We start from the raw sequence: 22861 nt of genomic DNA, 5'->3' as shown, positions 1-22861 counted from the left end.
TCTGGTTCACCTCCCTGTTTGATATTTCACTTCAGCTCTGCTCTACGTTAAATCCTGCCTCTGCAGCGCAAAGTGAGGCCGCAGACCCTCGAAACTTCAATAAAATATTCCCTCTCCAGTAAAGCAAATCATATTATCCTTAATTACTGTTTTATTCGTTTTTCTTCTAAATTAGAAACTCCAACTAGATGCGAGACTCAAATGCACGCAGGCTCAAACTACACACTGCTTATTTATTTTCCAAAAGGGCTGTTTGTCAGTTTCCACCGTTTTTTAAAGCATTTAGAAATGTAAATAAATAATTTAAAATATTTTACACTCTATATTTTGACTATCTTACTTTTTTTCTTTGAATTTAAATATTGCCCCTGACTGTGGCATCTCCACTGCTAATAAATCACTCCAATTAAGATCAAATAGACGGCACTTTATTAAACAAACAAAATGTAATGCCTTCAAAAAATAGTTTTTAACAAATAAGACAAAATGAATAAAAATAAGTCAGTATAGACTACACAGTCCCCCCTCTATTTCTATACAAGAACTGGGACAAATAAAGGCAGCAATAAGGAAACTGGAAAAACTTTGTTTGGTCCTCAATATCCAACCACTCCCCTTTCCTAAAAAATAAATTACTATATTAGGTTATAATTTACAGTCTATGGTCATAAACAGCTGGTATTTGAGCCATCTTTATAAACATTTCTCGAAGTGAGAGGGAAGAAAACTTACGTGTTTTTGGTGTTACACACGCCTCGACAGAAAGTCTCTGAGTCTCTTATGTCCATTCGGAGTGTGAATAAAAGACCAAAAGTACAAAAAATATAAAACATATATTAGTGTTATTAATTTAGAAGACACACTTTGGCGTTCAGAACTTGCTGCAGTCATAAACAAAAGCTCCTGAGGTGCGGTAGATGGACTGGCCGGAGGGGAACGCCATCTGACAGCTATTATTCCCGTTCACCGGGGAGCCGTTCAGCCCGATCCGCTGGGACTCGAACATCTCCCGCACAGAGTGGAAGTTCTGCTGCTGCGCCGGGTAACCCGGGCTCAAGTGGCTCAGGTCCCCGTACCAGGACGCGAGCCGTCCCTGGTGCGCGTGGTGGCCGTCCTGGCTCAGGTTGCCGTGTCCGAGCGGGGACGCGGTGGTCGTAGTGATGCAATAGTCGGGCAGAGCCTCCTCCACCGTGGTGGACGGCGCCAGGTGGGCCCCGGACGACCTGTCCCCCGCGTACAGGCTCATGGTTTGCATGTTGCAGTGATAGGTGGCGTTGGAGTTGGAGGAGATGGCGTTCTGGTTGCAGGTCGGCGAGCTGTACGCGGGTGTCTGGTTGGGGGAGTAGTTGAGCGACAGCGAGGGGGTGATACCTGTCCGAGAGGAGGCGATGAGAGGCGGGGAGAGCTCGGCCTGCGGAGACCCCCGCAGGGTGGTCATGATGTTATCCACGCTGAAGCCCTGCGCCGGGGCCTGGCCGTGGTGCTGCTGGTGGTGCTCGGGTCCGTCCATGCTGAGTGACCGGGTGGAGGGCACGCTGTGCGGGCTGCCTGTCGACATGCTGCTGCTGCTGTCGGGGCTCTCGATCTTGGGTACGGTGTTCAGGGCCGGGGACGCGGCCTGTGGCGGCGTCGAGGTCCCGTTTTCCGTCTTTATATCCTGGATCCGCACCGGCTGAGAGCCCTGCCCCGACGGGTCCTGCTCCCGGCCCGGGGTGCGAGAAGAGGGGTCCTTGCCCTGCCTGTCATCCTTGTCCCTCTGCACGTCCTTCTTTTTGAACCTCCTCCGGCGCCGTAGGAAGCTGCCGTTCTCAAACATGTTGTAGGAGTCCGGGTCAAGAGTCCAGTAGCTGCCCTTACCGGGCTTCTTATCGTCCCGGGGCACTTTGACAAAGCACTCGTTGAGGGACAGATTGTGCCGTATGCTGTTCTGCCAGCCCTGCTTGTTGTCCCGGTAGAAGGGGAACCTCTCCATGATAAACTGATAAATCCCGTTCAGGGTGATCTTCTTCTCCGGTGAGTTCTGGATGGCCATGGTGATGAGAGCAATGTAGCTGTAGGGGGGTTTGACCATGTCCTTCGGCTGGTGCTGGGGGGTGTACGGTCCGTACGCCCGGGCCATGCTGGCCGGGTACTGGTCGTGGGCCGCGTGGGAGTACATGCTCATGGGCGCAGGCATCCCGGTGTATCCACCGCCGGCCCGGTAGTAGCTCTGGTCGCTGCTGATGTACGGTACAACTCCCAAAGAGTTGGGGCTGGAGACGGGGTAGCGCGCCTGCATCCTGCGCAATGCGTAAAACCTCCCCAAACTGCGTCCACGCAGAGACTCTCACTGCTTCAGCGTGTGCTCCGGTTCTGTGACAGTTTTCTCTTCTGTCTGTGTCGTCTGGAAGTCCTTCCTGAAGCCACAGCTCGCCACGGTGAACCGGAGAGAGCGCACACTGCCACAGTGAACTAACAGTCAGGCTGGAGGAGCATGAGTCTACAGCAAGGAACTTTTTTTTTACCCTTTACATTTTTTCCTCCCTTTTTGCTGCTCTGGCTGCTCCTCCCCGAATGTGTGCTCCATCATCCAATTGGAGGACGAAATGAACCTGTGGAAAAGCTGCATGGCGACAAAAGTTACTACTCCCCCCCTCCTCCTCCTCCTCCTCCTCCCCCTCCTCTGCCTTCCCCTCTCTCCTTCCCTCTCTCCTCAGCTCAGACATGGAGTTATTAAAATGCTGTTAAGGGTGTGCCTAAAATGCTGAAAAACTCCCTTATTGACTCAAATTGCGAGACATTTATTATTTGTATTAATTCATCATATTGCGTGCCATAAAATAACTTCTTATTAATATATTTGGAGTAAAAAAAAGTGAGTTTATTGTGGGATTAAAGCCTTTAAACGTCAAATCTATGTACTCTACTCCTCATATCCAAAACTCTGCGTAAAAGTGGAAATTATCCAAAACTGAGCTCCCAAAATTATAAATATAAGTATATTCTGTTATATCAGCCTTACTCCTTCAAATCAAAGGCCTTTACTGAAAATAACAGCTCACCTGTATGTTATTAAAATACTTTTGGATGCCTAAACCTCTAATTAGACCAAAGGTATTACCGATTTGGAATGCAAAATGAGCTGGAGTCTGTGAGAAACTCTCATCAGCTGCGGCTGAGCCTCTGAATAAACACGCGGACATGAAAGAGTGTGGATGCTTCCCTCCTGCTCCCCGACAGCGCCGGTGGGCGGTGTGTGGAAACTAATTAAAGGTTAAATGAAGATCATTTGGTCGAGATTGGTGAGAAAAAGATCCCCCGGGTGCGAGCGGCTGCTGAGACTCAGACCTCCAAATGTCATTCACACTGAGCGGGTGTTAACACAGCCATCACGATTCTCCCCAAACTTATGTTTGGTTGTGTTGATTGCAAATCCTAAAAATAACACAAGTGTGTTTCCAGCCTGATGGAAATAATCGTTTAAAAACAGGACAGAGATGGAGACGATTAAGAAAAGATTCTTTAATCTGTTATCAGCTGCAAAAAACGGAGCAAAATTGTGTAAAAAATAAACAACAACCACTATTTAATGTTTAAAAGTAAAACCTTATTTTATTTTATTTGGTTTATTGTTAATTTATTATATGATATTAGCTGCACAATCACAGCTCTGTGCATTTAGATAAAACATTTATATAAATATTTGGTATTTTACTAATTCGTTCTTTTTATAAATAACATTATATATATTTTTTAAACTGGCATTTTCTGATATATATATATTAAAAAATATCAGAAAATGTCAGTTTAAAATGGTCATATAGGCTAAAATAATTTTTAAAAGTATGAAGCAACCCTGCATGTGGCATAATGAGATTTTATTCGAAACATTAATGCAACTAACACCGGAGTTGTTCTGTTTTATTATTACCTGGTATCATATTTTAAAACGGTGCATTCTGCAGATAATGCAGGATTTCCTGGGAAATCTGCAGAAACATTAATCCTGGGTTTAGTGCTCCAGTCGTGACTGCCACACTGTGAGGCGCTTTAACCTCCACAAACCAGTTTTTCCCCCTTTTCCCTCAAAACTAGACATTGAGACAGACGAATGTACAGATCTGCTCTGAAAACCCAAATAAGGCCATGGGAAATGACTGCAAAGAAGATTGAGCAGTTTCTGATTTAGCTGCACTGATGAGTGGCATCATTTTGTCACACGATGACGCACAAGCAGTCTTGTCCGTCTTTATTTGCACTTTATTTTGAAATATAATGATTTCCACAGAATCTGAGCAGAATAAATATTTACATCTATTTGTCCCAGTTTATAAATAAAGTGAAAAATGCCTTCTTGCAGTTTAAAACTATATTTGTCCATACTGAAACAAACCTGAGTAGTATTAAATCATTAAACAATTTCATAATTTCTACAGTGAGCTGTGTGACCTGACTGTAAGTTTGCATGCTGCACATAATGCAGATTTTGTTTTTGCAGACTTTATAAACCGTTCAATCCTTCATTTATGGATTCATCAAAATCAAAGCAAGTTCAACAATTTCACCTGAACGTTCTTTTAAATTCCATAAATATATCCTAAACGAAAATATTCTAACATTAAATCTTATAATATTGCCTGAACTAATTCTGGTAAGGCTGTAAATCATCACTGCATTTTTTGGAGACTAGTTGAGTTAAAACATTTTAACTTATTAATTTTGTGGGGAAAAAAACATGCAGTTCATTGGTATTAAGCTCCATCTATGAGATCATATAATAAAAAGATAGTTTAAGCTTAATGCAACAAAAGAGGTACAAATAACAGCTGCTTTGCTTTATCTTCATCCTGGAAACTTCCAGCAGGATTATCAGAATTTTAATTTGCAAAAAAGAAACTAGTGAAATTTTGTGGGAAGAGTTCATTTCTCACTTGTGTGTTTTCATTCTGCTCTTTGTTCTGTGATTTGCATGTGTTGTCAGGACTCTGGCATCTGTGAGGTCCGGCCGGTGGGTCCTGTGTCCCGGCCACGGCTGGCCACTGACCCCTGCTGATACAAGGAGCGTCTGTCGGTGTGTGTGTGTGTGTGTGTGTGTGTGTGTGTGTGTGTGTGTGTGTGTGTGTGTGTGTGTGTGTGTGTGTGTGTGTGTGTGTGTGTGTGTGTGTGTGTGTGTGTGTGTGTGTGTGTTCCTGCAGGGACCTGAACCTGCAGCGACCCGCCGCTGTGTGCACGAGCCGGCAGCAGTGGACTACTGGTTGGTAAAATATTTATTTAAAGTATTTTATTATTAATCATGGTGAGGGAACAGGATAAACCCGTTCATATGTGCAGCGCAGATCCCTCCATCTGTCACTGCCACTGAGATTCCAATGAAAACCAACCACATCCTGAGATAATATCTTGGAGCAAATACAAGAATCACAAAGAATCTAAATCTGTGTGAAAATAATAAAGGACTATTACTGCGATTTTCTCTGCTACAAATTATTGGTTATCATAATTTAATTAGATTTTTACTGGATAAGTTTGAATCTTACTGCTTCAGAGGAAGTTGAAATCTTTACTGAAGTAATTCTTAATGTACAACACATTGCTGCCCCCTAGTGGCCAGCAATTAAAAGTGCATGGTGACTCTTAACCAGTGTTTGAAGAAGCACTCAGATCTTTTACTTAACTCTCCGACTACAGACCTAGAGCATTCAGAAGATGTTTAGTTTTCCTAGGTTTATTGACAATTCTCTCAACAGTTTAGAGAACAGAAATGCTCTTCATCCAATTTTCCCGAAAATACAGAAATCTCCTAAATGTCTCAAGTTTTAAAACTAAATCACAGCATGGATTTTTTCCATGTTGCTCCAAATGTCTTGGTGTATTGATGTAACATTATGAACGGTTTTTGTATCAAGCCTCTCTGAGGCCTCCTTCAGCCTCATTAATAACCTAAATATTATGCAACAACTTATGGGACATAGTTGAGCTGGAGATAGACTTTAGAAAGTCATACATAAATGTCCTGAACTTTTATACACCCTAATAAGTTTAATTCATTGAATAAATACTCACAAAAGTCCCACATTTGACATTTGATTTAATGAAATGAAAATGAAAGTATTAACATCATAATATATTTAAGTACCAAAAGTAAAAGAAGGATAGACCTTGTGTCAGAACTTATAACATGCAGATTTTTAAAAAAAACATTTGATGTCTCAAATTTTCACACAAAATACCCTTAAATGTTTATTACAAGTACACTGTAAACAATTGTCTTGTAAATTAACAGTTAAATACTGGCAGCAGGGTTGCCAGCATTCTACTGTTAACTTTACAGTTCCTCTACTGTTCATTTTTGTTTGTTACTGTGATGAAACCACATACTGAATTACAGTAAAATCCTGCATTTCATTGATTTCTACAGTAGACTAAAACCCAGTATAGTGCTGAAGCTAGTTGCAATATTGTTGCAGTATACAATGCAGTCATTTTTTTAATAAATAGAGCATATTACTGTCTGAAAGCCAATTACTACGAATTAAGCTTCTTTACTGTAACCTCAGTCATTTTTACCATATACTGAATGAGTTAGTTAAGTAAAATACAGCCATTAAAAATGTGGACAAGAAGAGACTATATATATATATATATATATATATATATATATATATATATATATATATATATATATATATATATGTGTATATATATATATATGTATATATATGTATATATATATATATATATATATATATATATGTGTATATATATATATATATATGTATATATATATATATATATATATATATATATATGTATATATATATATATATATATATATATATATGTGTATATATATATATATATATATATATGTGTATATATATATATATATATATATATATATATATATATATGTATATATATATATATATATATGTATATGTCATATGTGAAACGGCAAGCTACCTACAAATATTGCCCAGAATGCATTGTTTTCTATGGTATAATACCTTTTTAATGGAAAACAGTATGTTACTGTAACAATTTGGCTGTTTTCTTACAGCAATCTGTTACAGTGTAGCAATGTTTCCAGCTTCTCTAACTATATCATATCATTTTTTATATGTAAAATACAACTAGTTCCTGTTGGCCTCAACTCTATATTGTGTTAAAATAGCTACAACAACTAATGTAAGAACAAAGGAAACAAAGCTTGACAACTGAAGGTAGGGGGTAGACCAGACTATTATGTAGGCCTACACATGAAACTAAGCAGTGAACGTCCTCTCGCTGCACCCTGAACAGTTTCTGACTGCTGTGGTTTCTCCTTCAGGGCCGCTGTACTGATCCTCTTTCTCTGAGGTTTTGTGATTTCTTGCAGGATCAGCTTGATGTCACATGAGACAGATAGAGTGTGGGGACCTTATTGTCTCTTTCTTCCTCACCTCCTCTGATGCAGATTTTGTGCTATCAGTTTTCCTCACCAACAGTCTTGGCAAACTGAAAAATGGAGCAGATGTGTTGCATACTTTAACTTCAACAGTATCAATATGAATCAAAATGAAGACGTGGTCAAATAAAATTATACCTGAAAATCAGTGTTTTGTCAGTAAAATCAGCACACAGATATGAAATTTCACATGTGAATTCAGGAAGAAAGTCATCATACATGAGATATATTACATGACTCTCAATCATTCCTTCTTGGTAAAAGAGTTGCTGTTACAATTATCTCATCTATCTTGTTGCATTGTACCATACTTATTATGCATAATAATGTATTATATCATAAGATTATAATCTTTGATGCATATATATACATATATATATATATATATATATATATATATATATGTGTGTGTGTGTGTGTGTGTATTAAATAATATAAATGATAAGTTAATTGGAAAGGGAAATTATTATCTGGATTGTGATGAAGTAAAAAAGTTAGATAAAATGATATTAAGACTAAAATATAAAATTTCTTTGTAATATTAAGTCTAAAATATGCACATCTTTGAATAGAGTTGTTAAACACTTTTAAATACACTTATAACTAGTGATGTTCCAATGAAGCCTCATGAGTCATTTCCATTATCTTCTGAGACCACTAGATGGCACTCTTGGTTGGAAGAAAAAGGCTTAAGGCTCAAGCAATAGAAATTGAGAGTGCTTTATTTATATACAGTCTATGTTTCAGCCCTTTGTTGAACAGAGAGCACCATCTAGTGGGCTCAGAAAAGACAGAAAATGGTTCACGAGGCTTCATTCGCACATAACTACTTATAACAAAATCAATTTGAAAAGGTTTATTTACTGAAAACAAAATCTAGACAACATTGTTGTTACTCCACTCTGTTTTTGCATTACTATTAGAACCTTTTACAGCAATGCAGTAACTATGTTTTTGGGGTCGAAGGTCAGATAAATCATCATGATTTTTGAGAATTAAATTGACATCATCAATACATATATATATATATATATATATATATATATATATACAATACATATATATAGAAATAAGTGTCATATCACTTATCTACATGTAACCAATTTGTCTGGCCAGTTAAAACATGTTAAAAAACTTTAAAGTAGTTTTTCTCAGTTTTACCTTTTGCGTAGTTACTGCAGTTAGGCTTTGTAGGGCAGTATGGACTACAAATTATCTGATTTAAAGCAGCCATCATTTACAGATATCATTTGCTTTTTAGTTTAGAAAAGGAGGCAAATGGTTTATTTAATTTGGGACATGAAATCTATGATTGGTTTAATGCCTGACAATAAACATATACCTGCATATATAATTAAATAAACAGTTTTTTTAAAGCAATGAGCTGGTGGCACATTGCTTTAAAAAACTGTTTGTCTCATCAGCTTGTAAGCAAGGTTATTATAGTTAACGAAAACTAACGAAATAACGAAAACTAGAATTGAAAAAACATTTTCGTTAACTGAAATAAAAATAAAAATTAGAGTTTTTAAAAAACGATAACTAACTAAAACTGTATTTTGTGGTTACAAAACTAACTAAAATTATAGTGAAAATGTCCTTAGTTTTCGTTTTTGTCAACTTTTTTCGTTCATAATTCAGTGTATTTATTTGAACATGGTAAATATGTTTACTGAGACTGGGATGTCGACACTCGAACCAAAATTCAAAACACCCTGAACTGTAAGAGTTAATAACCTTATTGGGGCTGAGATGGATAAACCAAAGGAATTAAAGGAAACATTTATTATGGCCTCTTTGAATCACGCACCCAACATATAGCCCATTACAAAAAAAACTAAAACTAACACTAAAACTAATAAAAATTAAACTAAAACTAAGCATTTTCAAAAAATAAAAACTAAACTAAAACTAGAAAACTCTCTCTAAAAACTAACTAAAACTAACTGAATTTGAAAACAAAAATTCACAACAAAATTAAAACTAAAACTAATGAAAAATCCAAAACTATTATAACCTTGCTTGTAAGTCATCTTATCACAAAACATGCACTAGGTAAGTAGTAACAGAGCTCCCTCTGCTGCCACATCGACGCACATGCAGCAACAACAAGGAAGTAAAAGAAGGAAACCTTGATTTTATGAGCTAAATTAAGTTTATCAAAGTCCAGAATTCTAAAAGGAATGTTCACAATAAAAATAACAGTATTTTAATTCTATATTTTGAAATCAGATCAGTTTGTGGTCTTTTCCTCTGAAGTCTCACTGGAGGGAAGAAGTATGAAATTGTTTTGCAGGCACTTCAGTGTTTCATCGACAGTGTTTATATTAAGTGCCTAATTAAACACAGACAGATTTCCAAAATATCCCAGGACCTCAAAGTCATGCGCACAAAAGAGCACATTGGAATTGGTATTCAAATAAATAGCTGCCAATCATCCATGTGCAAAACATTAATCTTGTGTTTGGTGCTCCGGCTGTGACTGGTTGGAAGAGGGTAAAACTGTTCTCAAGGCCACAAAGCGCCTCACAGTGTGGCAGTTTCCCCCCTTTTTTTAACCCGAAAACTTGACATTCAGACAGACAAACGAACAGAGCTTTACTGGAAATCCAAATAAGGCCATGGGAAATGACTGAAAATAACTTTTCCTACAGATTGAGCTGTTTCTGATTTACGAGTGGCATCACTTTCTCACACGATGCAGGCTTACAGTCTTTTCTGTCTTTATTTGCACGCTATGTCATAAAAAAAATCAGGATATGCATTGACACTGAGCAGAATAAATATTAAGATTTCTTTTCTTTCAGTTTATTTTCAATAAATTAAATGAAAATGTCTCCTTGGAACGTTAGATTTGTCCATACAGTTTTAAACAAAAAGTCTGAATAATGTTGTGGGATTAAGTTCCCTGTTTAGTCATTATACGATTAAATAATCTGTACAGTGTTATTTAAAATCGTCAAATTTAAAAATTGGCAAACTAAAAACTAACAAACCCATTTTGAAAAAAGTGTAAAAAATACATAAATAAATGCATTGTCATAAACACCCTCAGCTTCTCTTTTCTAAAAATGCTGTATTTACAATCACTAAGTAAACATTTAAAAACCCCGATATGAGGTTTGTTAGTCAGTTTTCCAATCATGTTGCAACTAGAAAGTTACTGTATTATTTAAGCACAGGCCACTTTCTGCTGCTGAACTCTGCCCCCTAATGGATAACCTGCAACCACCATCAACCTCCTCTTCAGAGTCGGCACTCCTCTGCTTTTCCCTTTTTGTTCCTTTTTCTTTCTTTCTTTCTTTCTTTCTTTCTTTCTTTCTTTCTTTCTTTGATGCCTCACTGAGCACAGTCACTGGTATTGATAACAGGCCAGTAATAACCATTCATGTACTCTCTACCTGTTTTTTTCAACATGGTCTCACAGAAATCCGTGAAATAGCCACGGATTCGCTTAACTCAAAATCACTCAAATTTCCGTGAAACTGACACGGATTTCGCTACAATGCAAGTTAATGACAGTCATATCCTGTGGCTATTCCAACATACAAAGTGTATTATGTTCATTCACTGAGTGAATATTTAGAAAATAAAACATATATTTCTCGCTAGAAATGTGATCAAAATCCATTTTTATGCAGAAACTAAGTCAAAATATTGATTTTTTTCACTAAAAATGAGAGAACTGTCCGCCATGTTTTTTGTTCTGACTGGCAGGACCTTGAAAGTCACGTGACTTGGAACAAACCAATAGGAAAAAATATCCATGGAATAGCCACAGGATATGACTGTCAGCAACTTGCATTGTAGCGAAATCCGTGTCAGTTTCACGGAAATTTGAGTTATTCCGTGGCTATTCCACGGATTTTGATTTAAGCGAATCTGTGGCTATTTAACGGATTCCTGTGAGACCAGGTTCGTTTTTTTCTGCATGTTTTGGTGAGATTTCACTAACAAGCCCTAGAGTGCAATCATCCTTTTCTAATTCCAGATGCAGCTACTGCAGAGCATCAGTGTCACTGACTTTGCCTGTACTTCATTTGACCCAATCCAAGGAGCTTGAAGGTTTCCAGGAAGAAGGTAAACTGAGTCGTCTCAGTAACATTCATTCATTCATATAGAGACAGATAATCACACTCTTATTCACACCTACGGGCAATTTAGAGTCACCAATTAAACCTAAGTGCATGTTTTTGGACTGTGGGAGGAAGTTGAACCGGCGACCCTTTTGCTGTGAGGCAAGAGTGCTAAACACTACACCACCGTTTCAGTAACATGGCAGATTAAAATCTGGAAAGGCCTCTACTTACGCCAGATATACAGAGCTTTCAGATTTTATTGAAAATTAGTTTCTAGACAAAAGCCACAGCTGCAGTGAGAATTCAGATTTCAAGCTAAAAGCAGGGTTCGTACACTTTAGCAGTGGTCAAATTCAAGCATTTTTCAAAGACTTTCAAGGTCAATTTTCAAGCTTTTCCAGTATCTTACACCTGTTGTAAATTGCATTTTTTAGATGAGTACTTACATACTAAAAGGGGGAGATTTCACTGAACCATACCAACAGCGATGGTATTACACTTTAAAGAGGAACGGTCTTTATTTCAGATAGGCTACTCATTATTTTTTACATTGAACATGTGATTATCTATAGTCTATAGATGGATATAGTCAGATTGCAAGAGAAATACAGTAAGAATTTCAAGCATTTACAAGCACTTTATCCAAAATCCAAGCAGTTTTTAAACCTTGAAAATACAACATTTAAATTCAAGCATTTCAAGCACCCGTATGAACCCTGTAAGAGGCTTCAGAGTTCGGTAGAGCAGCAACTCAAAAAAAAAAAAGGTACACATTCCGGAAACTATCCTGAATGTACAACAAGGATCTAGAAACAGGACGTTCTTCAGCAGCAGTCAACCAGCTGGCTCTGGAATGGATGCTCTGGAGAAAAGTTCAGCGGAAGCAGAACAGTGCTGAGATAATCACAATCATGGTTGCCACGATGCAAGCTGAACAGCAGTTTCAGAGCCACAAGATCAGCAGCAGGAGGACAAGAGTTCGTCAGCTCTGAAGGAGAAGGTGTAAAATTTGGATGTGACGTCCAAAACTGAGATCTAGACAGCTGAGACGAGACATAAGGGAACCTCATATTCTGCTTCTAAAGAGTCTTTAAACCCCTGGTGAGGGAGGAGAAGAAGAAAAGAAACACAAACACAGTACTTCAAGGAACTTTAATCTTTTGTTGTTTTTGGCGCCCCCTATGGACAAAAGCAGTAGTGTTTCAATGAACACCACCACCACAAATCAATATTATATACTGCAGATTCAGACCTGCAGTTCTGGACCTGCAGTTCTGGACCTGCAGTTCTGGACCTCTTGTATTTCACTTGTATTTGAAACTGCAACTAAATCAGCATCTCAAAATCCCTAAAAAGAGTGCTTAATTAATCAAAGTTAATATTTTCAACTGTTTTACAGACGTAAACAAGGCCTAAATTTAATAATAGACAAAAATACATTTCAGATCTTCTGCACTGGATGAGATTAATTTCTGTCCAATAAATCTCTAAATACATGCTATAGCCCAATATCAACACACATGATATAAAATATGAATAATAAAGGAAAAACATCTGTGTAGGTGTATTACATGATATACATACAATTCATACAGAATTGACTTTTTGCATATGTACACTAAATGCCAATATGTATCCTAAACATTACATTACATTATATTACATGTCATTTACGCTTTTGTCCAAAGCGACTTACAATAAGTGCATTCAACCTGAAGGTACTACACATAGACCACAGGAAAACAGTTTCATGCTTGTATGAAAACGATGGCCCATATATGTTTTTCTCATATCATCCACTCCATTGCTTTAATAATTTATTCATTCATTTATTATATATTAGGTTTAATTTAAAGCAAATGCTAAAATTGTCATTTCATGACACAAAGTTAGTTTGTAATGCTTCCAATTAAATAGGGGGCGCTGTCGCAAAATACAAGGGGTCTAGAACTACAGGTCCAGATCTGCGGGTCTGAATCTGCAGTCTCGGGGTCTGCAGACACACCCTCCTCCCACAAGTCCTAAAGATCTTAATCAGGCACGTACATTTGGAAGTGAGTGAAAGATGCAACTTATTTTAATGCTTTTTTTTTCTTTATTAAATACAGCAGTTTGCAGGCTGCATGTTTTGGTAATGAATCTATTTGCATATGGTATATGTTAGTGGAGTAACCTGTGTGACGGTCTCCTGATGGACTATTGATTACGGTGTATCTTGGGCCAGGGATGAGCAACTTAAATGCTGAGGGGGCCACAATTTTTCATGGACACTACCACAGGGCCACATATAGGACCGTGCACTTAACCAGATATGATGAAACTGCAATTTTAAATATGTTTACAGTGCAGTAACTTAACATATTTCATGCTCAAATGCATGTATAACAGTATAAATCGGAATACAAAAGGTTTGAAGCAAATAAAAAATAAACACTTACTGTCATTTCTTTTTTTTCAGTGCAAGAACAGCAGACCAACATTAATTGCAGGACGTAAGTTTGTGCATTTTTACACAGCACTTTTAAGATTTCATGCTCAAATGCATGTAGTTTTAGCCTACTTAGGGCCACTTCAAGTGAGGGTGCGGGCCATATGCGGCCCCCGGGCCTCCAGTTGCCCATCCCTGTCTTGTGCTCTATTGTGGAAGGTACCTGGGAGGCGGGCTGCCGCTGATGATAGTATATATAAGTAGATATAACTATATAACCCCGCCCACCTTGAGCCTGGCGCTCTCTCTCCTTTATGCCTTTGTTGTTTTGTTTGCGGACACACAACATCTTCTTTTCACATTACAGCTACACTCATATATACACTCACACACACTACTAACTTTACTGATAATCACAACTCAGTGTATCTTTGGTTTATGTTTTGATTGATTAATTATCCTTTTGTTAAAAACCTGTCTGTGCAATTGAAGTGAAATATTTACCACAGCTGGGATGGATTTCCAGTATAGTGGACGTAGTCACTATGACGTCACCCACTAGTTTATAGACTGTTTTGAAGCCTCAAGTTTGTTACTGTTCAAATACCTTCTCTAAACATTTGTGGGATTGATATAATGGATAAAAAATGCACAAACAAGCATATCAGAAAAAATTACAGAGACAAAATAAGATTTCCCCCAGAGGAAAGTTCTTTTAGGATTCACAATTGAATAAACTGGTGTAGAGCAGGTTGTTTCCCTTCCTATTCTGTCTCTCGAATAAGATCAGAGAGGTTCATTATAGAATTTTGAGTGATTTTACCCATGTAATAAATTAATCAATCCAGGTTTGCTGATGTAGGTAAAATGTGAACTTTTTGTGGAGATGAGACAAATTTACATTTATTTTATGTTTGCCCATTGCCATCTATATTTTGGAGGGATATGGAAAAAATACATACTCGATAAGACTGGACAGCCCATCATTTTTTAACCTAAAGATATTATCTCAAAATTTGAATCTAATAACAAAACAGTATGCTTTATAACAAATCTTATGCTTCTGATGGGTAAGTTTCACATCCAAAAGATGAAGTTTTCCAAATCCCTACCAAACTTTAGTGTTTTTTTTTACAATAGAATTGAAATTTGATATAGAGACTTTAGAGTTGATGTCAAATAAGAAATGTGAACACACTCTGCTACACTTTAAAAGCTTATTTTCAGAAACCCCAGAATAGTATTAAAAGTAAGCACCTTATACCCTATGTTTGTTTTCTCTCGTAGTTAATGAAGATCTGAAAATAATTTTTAAAAAGCGAGTTTAGTTAGTATGGTGCATCTGTCATTCAAAAAGAACAACCAGCTCCTTAGAGTGTCTTTTAGAACAACCTGAACCACACATTTTTTGGCAACCAAAACGTAAGATTAACTAACTTAAATTGTGAACGGGTCAAAATTCTTTGACAGGTCTCAACCACAGTGCACTATGTGATTTTGGTTTTTGTCTATCACAAGATAGCCACGTCCTAAATCATACCCTGGCCTGCTTCATCATCACCTATTTTACTCTATATAGGGCAAACATATTCAAAGCTAGTGATTGACACCATAAACCCATTAGAAAAATGTTTACTGAGGTAAATTAAGTGAAAAGTAGGCTCATTTTGTCATAAACATTTATACAATCCTGACCTTTTTATGTTGTTGCAACCAGTGGAGTCACCATTAAAAAATAATGTTTTTGTTCATGGCAGTCCGGGAAAGTAGTCAGCCTACAAAGAAATGTCAGAAATTTGCTCCAAGACTGTTATTTTATGTTTGCTTAATTGCAATTGTGCTATGTTAACTCAAATGATAAAGGACTTGAAAAAAGTATTATCTGTCTTGTCTAGCTGTTCTGCAGGGCCAAATGTCATATTCCTAAATAAATCATTTTAAACAAATGATAACAAATGAGTGGCAGGAATGACAGCTACTCTGCAACTGAAAATGGACACTTTTATTGAGAGGTGGACTTGTGTTTAAATGTCCTCAGGTTTTAAACCAGGCGAGAAGGTGTTATAATGGAATAATAGAAAATAATATTGTTATGTTCATGTAGCTGATCCTGCTTGGCTGCAAATGCCGCATTTACGTTTGTTTGTTGGTTTCTATTTCTATTTCTATTTCTCTATCTTTTTCCTTTGATTTTATTTTTTTTATTTGTTTATTTTGTTCTGTCTTCATTACCTCCTTCCTTCCTTTCTTTTTCTCTTTGTTTTATTTGTTTGTTTGTTTCCATTTTCTTCTTAAGTCACTGTTTATGTCTCAGAGCGATGATGTAAAATCGGCCAATGTCTGAGTCTCTGCTTTGTGTCCTTCATAATATTGAATAAATCTCTGTGCGGTGCTCTCAGACACTAGATGGCGCTCTACTCCACCACATTGAAAGTTCAGCTCTCCTCTAAAATCTTGTCATGGAAAATCCAGCAGCTGCAGGTCCACTTTGTGTGATTTCTCATCATGGAGGCTTTGCACTGAGGAAATTAGAAAGGACTTTGTTGTCTAGTCAAAGACGTTTTTCTTTTTGATATGTGACTGTTCTTTCCTCTCTGTTAACAGTCCTGTATGACATTTGTTGGACCCCAAAATGTTCAAAACACCAGAGAGAAGCCACTTCAGTCAGACCACCAGGCTTCAGTCAGTCAGCCCCTCGCCCACTGACACTGATTCTGGATCTGAAACTTGCTTACAAGCAGATATGAAGTATGTGAAATTTGCTGACAGATCTTTCTCATTCTCTGCATCATAACATTTGTTTCCATGTGAATTTGACTTGCACATGTGGCTTTCGGGGTAGTTCAAATGTGGAAAAAAAACTGTGGTTTTCATTTATAATACCAAACAATTATATAAAGCTTGTTTGATTTTGCTGTAACTTCCTTAATGAATTACCTTTGAGCTACAGGAAAAGATATTTAGAAGGTACGGTGCCCCAGAGAAAAGTTTCACTGCACCAACACACTGAGGAAACAGATATTAAACATCCCAGCTAAACATTTTTTTAGATGCTGCATTCAGGACACATATAGTGACTCCACGTAGTGTTTTTAGGAACTGTGATTATGTCAGTGGCCTAATAAGGAGCTGCAGAGTCTCTATGTGTGCGTGTTAGTCATGAGGGATGCTGCATTTGAGTCATGACAACAAGACAAAAAGAAGAGAAGCAACACAAGTCTGCTGTGTGTTTGTGAGACGAGGTAGCGAGTCTCATCTGTTTACCACACTCTAAAAATACCAAATTGTTGCATTTCCAGAGAAGCTGGCCCTGTCGTTTCATTTGTTTATATGTGCTGTCTTCAAATGTTGGCAGCCCTGGAAGTCCACATGGACAGGAGCCGCCTCAGGGTGCAGACTCTCAGGCTGCAGGTGGCTGCAAAACATGCAAAAGGTGGAAATATTCAAACAAAGTGTCTTCTGACTTTTACATTATAATCTAAATTCCAAAGGAAATTTATCTTTTGAGCCTCACACCCCACATCAGCAAGCTTTAATGATCCGCCTGTGTGGTTTTTAGTTTACTGTATTACTTTAATGTAATCCTGTTTCCTAATACTCCTTACTTATTAACAGTGATATCAAATCACAGCCACAACTTGGTTTCACACAGCATTAAAATTCAGTCTACATTTTAATAAACCAGTAATTGTAATCCAGTAGCTAATGTAAAAATGTATAATGACATGGGACATTCTGCTTTTACTTTTGAAACGTCTGTACTATTACTGAGGAAACATTCAAATGTGGGACTTTAATGGAGTTACAGCACAGAAAGATTACATTTTATTTTTCTATAGTGTCAGGTTTACTTAAGTTAAGGATCTGAATACTTCTTCCACTACTGCAACAACACATTCCAAAACAGAAACTATGGAAATAAAATAAATGTCACTTTTAAATTACTCTGAAAATTAATGTAATTATCAAATTATAAAATGTGTATTTAACTGAAAAATAAGAATCATGCAGCCATTTTAGGGTGTTTATATATTGCACACTGGAATGTCATAGTGTACATGTGACTTTGTTATAAAATGTCATAAATTATAGTGAATAATATTTATACAAAAGCTCACCCTTAGTGGTGGAAATAGAAATCAAATCATTTACTCAAGTAGAAGTAGCAAAACCACAAAATAAAAATGCTCAAAATAATAATAACTAAAAGTCATGTATTCTATCCTGTTCTTAAATTCAGAAATACTAGCAGCAAACTATATTTTGAATATCAAAGAATTGATTTGGCCTCTGTCTGTTGTATGATTTTATCATAACTTAGAAGCATTTTTAATGTTGTAGCTACAAGGGAATTGCCTTAAACTGAGTAGTTCGCTCAATAATCATGTTTAAAATATAATAGTCCTCACAGGTTTTATAAGTTAAATCTTATTCTGCAAATTAACTCCAGCTGCCAAAATAAATGAGTGTGAAGTAGCAGATAATTTAAAATACAACTATTAAGTGTCAAATTAAGTGAATGTACTTTCCACCATTGTTGACCATATGTGGAAATGTGCAAACAACCAGAAAGCAATATTATATAATATATAATTACGTTATTTTGCTCAGTATTACCTCTCTTTAATGCAAAGTAAAGAGCTTTTCCACATGAACGTGCAGGGAAAAACAGAAGTCTGCAGGAATGTAGCCTAAAATATATATCAGCTTTATTGAAACCTTTTACAGGACAAAGAGTTGGCAAAGGATTATACAATAAGTGCAAGGTTTGTTGCAGACCATGTTAGCCTAAAGCGTCGTGTGTGTAGTTACTCTAATAGGATAGACATAGTTACATAGAATATATTTAGTTTGCACGTGTTACAAGAGCAAACGCATTAAAACTCGTGTTTCTGAAGCTTCTTTTGAAGAAGAAAACGCTTGTCGGGGTTCATATTGGCAGAGTGGTTTTTTTTTTTAGTTAAAGGCATCTGGGGGTTCCTTCATTCATTTCCTTCAATGCATAGTAAGTTTTCTCAAAATAGACTTTGGCTTCACGGAGGAGGCACAATAAATCCTCGTATAAGTCCTCCAAACATTAAAAAAAAAAAAAAAAAAAAAGTAAAATTGAAAATTGTTTTTTTGTAGTGACGGAGCTGCAGTTTCACTGTGTCCGTCTGTTGTTTGCAGTCCACAAAGGCAGCAGAGCTCACATCACGCAGGGTTTGATGTCCTGACACACGCTCTGGGGATGGTGATGGTGGTGATGGTGATAGTAGGATCCGCCAGCCGAGGGGTGGAAGGACGAGATGCCGTTAAAGTTTAACACGAAATCTTTCCTGTCGCACACCGATGAATGGCTCTGATAGCGAGGGATTCCCACTGCAGAGAAGGAGAGGAGGTGAGGACGTTAATATGCATTATGAAAAACACTATACATTTATTTTAGGCATCTTAAACCGAGTTTTGCATGAAATTATTCTACAAAAACAGTGTGTGGAGGTTAAAAATCGTTTGTTTTAACCAGATATAATCTTCTAAAAAATATCTTTAAAATGTCATAATCCGCAAAATGTATATTCACTCTCATATTAGCTTTAAAATTGACAAAATAGACTCCTTATGCCGGTTAAGGCCTTGTTTTATAGGAACAAGTTTTGTTTATAAAAATATATATCCCCCTAACCGCCTCACGTCTCTGTGGAATCATTAACAGTTATAGATGTATTTATTTTTTCCGCATAAAAGCAGAGACAGTTTAATGTTATTATTAATTTTTTAACATTTAATTTTTGGACACCTTCCACTAGATGACAACTCAATCACTTCCAGTATTTTTATTTAATTTTAAAAGGCACCACATCTTCTTTTAGCTATTTTTTTCAAAATAAACTGAATGCTTTTAATATTATTATTGTTGTACTGTGTATATTAGTATTTTTTCTGTCCCTGGAGAGCCTGAAACCTGCAGGAATATTTAAAACGCCACTCGTCATTTTGTGTCTGTAAGTGAGCCTCTGTTCCAGAAAGAGAAAAATAAATGGAGAGGCTGTGGCTTCGTCAAGGTCATAAGGACTCCAGATGTGACTGTGTTTTTCAGGGGAAGACAGCAGGCTTTATCCTCCGGGCCACAGCTCGCTGCCCTGCAGACAACACAGCAGCCTCAATGACTGACAGTGCAGCCACCGACCCTGCACCGAGCAGCCCGGCACATTTACCCTCCGTACAGGCTCAATTAGGACGCTACGTAAAGTTTAACAAGGCCTTCCGTCTCTTGTGGATATTTGGTGGTTGGAATCCTCCGCCGGTGTGGTCCGACCTGCGCAGTCTTTGTTTAGTTAACCTCTGGGACCCTTTCGGGCTCCATCATGGGTTTACTCGCCTCGGTGAAATCCCCAGTCTTTAGTAAAGCCTCAGTGTGTTATGTTAAAGTAAATGAGCGTGAACTGCAGAGGGGAATTAAGAACGCGATCACAAAATAGCTGTTTTTCTTCATCAAAATACCCCGTGAACACTTGTACAGATGTGATGGATTAAAGAGATATCACATCAGCAACTCTGTAGAGTCTGAATTATATTTATTTATTTATTCGCCTAAAAAACATTTTGAAAACTGACGTCCATTTTTACTAAACCAAGCTTTGGCCAGTGCATGGCATAAGGTGTTATTTTAAATTAAATTAACATTGAATGCAACTTTATTATGAAATAAAATTATTAAAACAACTGTTAAATTATTTTGTCACCCACAGCTGCTGAGCCTATAAACGCTCAGACGGAAATATTTTAGAGGAAAGTATAATTATTTAAATTAAAAGTGATAACTTATATTTTATTTATATTACTGGCCTTGCACGAATATGTAAACTCCCCTATTATTTACCCTTTCAAATAAACACAACAATCCTGATTTTAAATATTAGTTATTTATAAAATATATCACGTCAACATTGAGTTTTTCCTCCTTAAAAGACGTGTTTAAATTGTCACAGGCCTCTGCTGCACATGGGAACATAATGTCGCATCCTGCAGGATTATTATCGTTAGTTGTTGTTAATTTCATTTTTATGATAACCACTAAATATATTAGACGTGGATCATCATACCTGATATGTCGGTGCTGTGGCTGTCCCTGCCGTTCTGGTGCAGGTAGCTCTGCTCCAGGGAGTAAGGCGACATGCCGGAGTGTAAACCGGAGGATGCGGGGCTGCTGGAGGTTAGAGGCTGCTGTTTGATGTAGGGGGACCCGCCGGAGGACGCCCAGTGTGCGGATGTACTGGCGTACGGGGAGTGGCCGTCCAGCGCGCTGGCCATGGCTGGAGAGGACGGCACCGGGCTGCTGCTGCTGTCCGGTCCGTACTCCCCGTTAGACGGCACGGGACAGCTCGCCATGTACGTGGAGCCGGGGCTCGGGGACATGTGGGGGACGTGGTGGCCGCCGCTCAGCCCGTCGTACCCCCCGGCCATTGAATTGCTCATCATGTCCAAGTTGTAGCTGTTGCTGTGACAGGCAAGGGTGGCGGAGGGACCCTGAAAGTCAAAACTCTGCGGGAGAATGGAGGTGCCGAAACCTATGCCGTTCATCATCCGGTACATGGGCTTCAGAGCTTGACATTTTCTCCTGAAGCCTCTTGGTCTGCGACGAAACGAGCCCTCCTCGAACATGAACTCACTGCCCGGGTCGATGGTCCAGTAGTGGCCTTTCCCCGGCCTGCCCAGCCCTTTGGGCAGCTTGATGAAGCACTCGTTCAAGGAAAGATTATGTCGAACCGAGTTCTTCCAGCCCTGATATGAGCCCCTGAAGAATGGGAAGCGAGCCTGCAGGAACTGGTAGATCTCACTGAGTGTCAGTCGCTTGGTGGGGGAGCTCTGTATTGCCATAACGATGAGAGCAATGTAGGAGTACGGCGGCTTTTCTGGTCGCCTTAAACCGGAGGTCGTCTTCTTTCCCTTAATGGCGGTGGACGAACTTTCCGTGGCGGCTTGTGGGCTCAGCATGGCGGGGTGCAGGGCGCCGGACGCCGGGCTGGATCTCAGAGGAGGCGGAGGGTCCAGCTGCTGCTGAGGGGTCTCGGTCGTCATGTCAGCTCTGACGTACGACTGGCGTAGAGTGAAGAGAGGGAGGGAGAGAAGACGAGCCGTGAGATGTTTCAAAAAGAGAAATATATCTGCATCCAGCGGTCAGTGTCCTTGCAAGTGAGCGTTACACCGCCAGTGGTCCTCAGAATCCCAGCGCAAAATGGAGTGAAATCTGTCTCCAGTTACGCACGACTCTCCCGTTACGCACGGTGCTCCCTTGACGCATGCAGAACGCACGGCGAGTACGCACTGACAGAGAGAGGAAGAGGAAGAGTGGGGGGAGCTGGTTATCCACTGGAGACTGAGTGTCCAGGGCTGCAGCTCGACACAGGGGCTCCACTGGGTGTCACAGCGGCGCTAAGTGGTGCTGTGTGGCGCGCCGGGTGGCCATCGACCGCCTTAATAATCCCTCAAGTGGAGGAAACACGAAAACCCCTCGACTTATTGCGCACAACAGTCCAGCCAAACAAAGCTCGACCACCTATCATTTCATAAATCTTTCTTCCCTCTGCGAGAGCCCCCCTGCCCCCACCTCTTCTCCTCATCCGCACTCGCCTGCAAATCTCCCTGAAATCAGTGACGACTAGAGCCACCCCCCCTCCACCCTCTTGCCAAATCTGGCCCAAGTCCACTTACCGTTCTCAACTGTGTTAAAGCCTCTCATTCTGTCCTCTCCTCGTCCTCTGTCTTCCCCTCCCACCCCCTCTGTGCAAGTTCGGACTACACGCAATTAAGCCATCTATCAAACCTCCCTCAGACATCCCAATCAACAGCGCCACACGCCAGACGCACAAGTTAAAAAACGAGACCCCCACCACCACCACCACCCCCGTCTCTGGTCCTGCATGTATGAAGCTGTGATTTCAGCCC

The 22861-nt window shown here is 38.8% G+C and overlaps 2 protein-coding genes across 2 annotated transcripts; both read right to left on the bottom strand.

Moving 5' to 3' along the window:
- Positions 1-416: 416 nt before the first annotated feature.
- Positions 417-2278, bottom strand: LOC131978082 (forkhead box C1-A-like). The gene has a single exon (XM_059341595.1). The coding sequence runs from the start codon at positions 2276-2278 to the stop codon at positions 872-874; it is 1407 nt and encodes a 468-aa protein (XP_059197578.1). The 3' UTR covers positions 417-871.
- A 16342-nt stretch (positions 2279-18620) lies between these two features.
- Positions 18621-21994, bottom strand: LOC131978110 (forkhead box protein F2-like). The gene is made up of 2 exons (XM_059341626.1): positions 21019-21994; positions 18621-19294 (listed from the first exon to the last, which is right to left on the bottom strand). The coding sequence occupies exons 1-2, from the start codon at positions 21992-21994 to the stop codon at positions 19122-19124; spliced, it is 1149 nt and encodes a 382-aa protein (XP_059197609.1). The 3' UTR covers positions 18621-19121.
- Between the last annotated feature and the right edge of the window lie 867 nt (positions 21995-22861).

The sequence above is a fragment of the Centropristis striata genome, chromosome 9 (genome assembly GCF_030273125.1).
Source record: "Centropristis striata isolate RG_2023a ecotype Rhode Island chromosome 9, C.striata_1.0, whole genome shotgun sequence".
Taxonomy (NCBI): domain Eukaryota; kingdom Metazoa; phylum Chordata; class Actinopteri; order Perciformes; family Serranidae; genus Centropristis; species Centropristis striata.
Note: the sequence above shows the minus strand (reverse complement) of the source record. Positions and strands in the feature narration are given on the sequence as shown.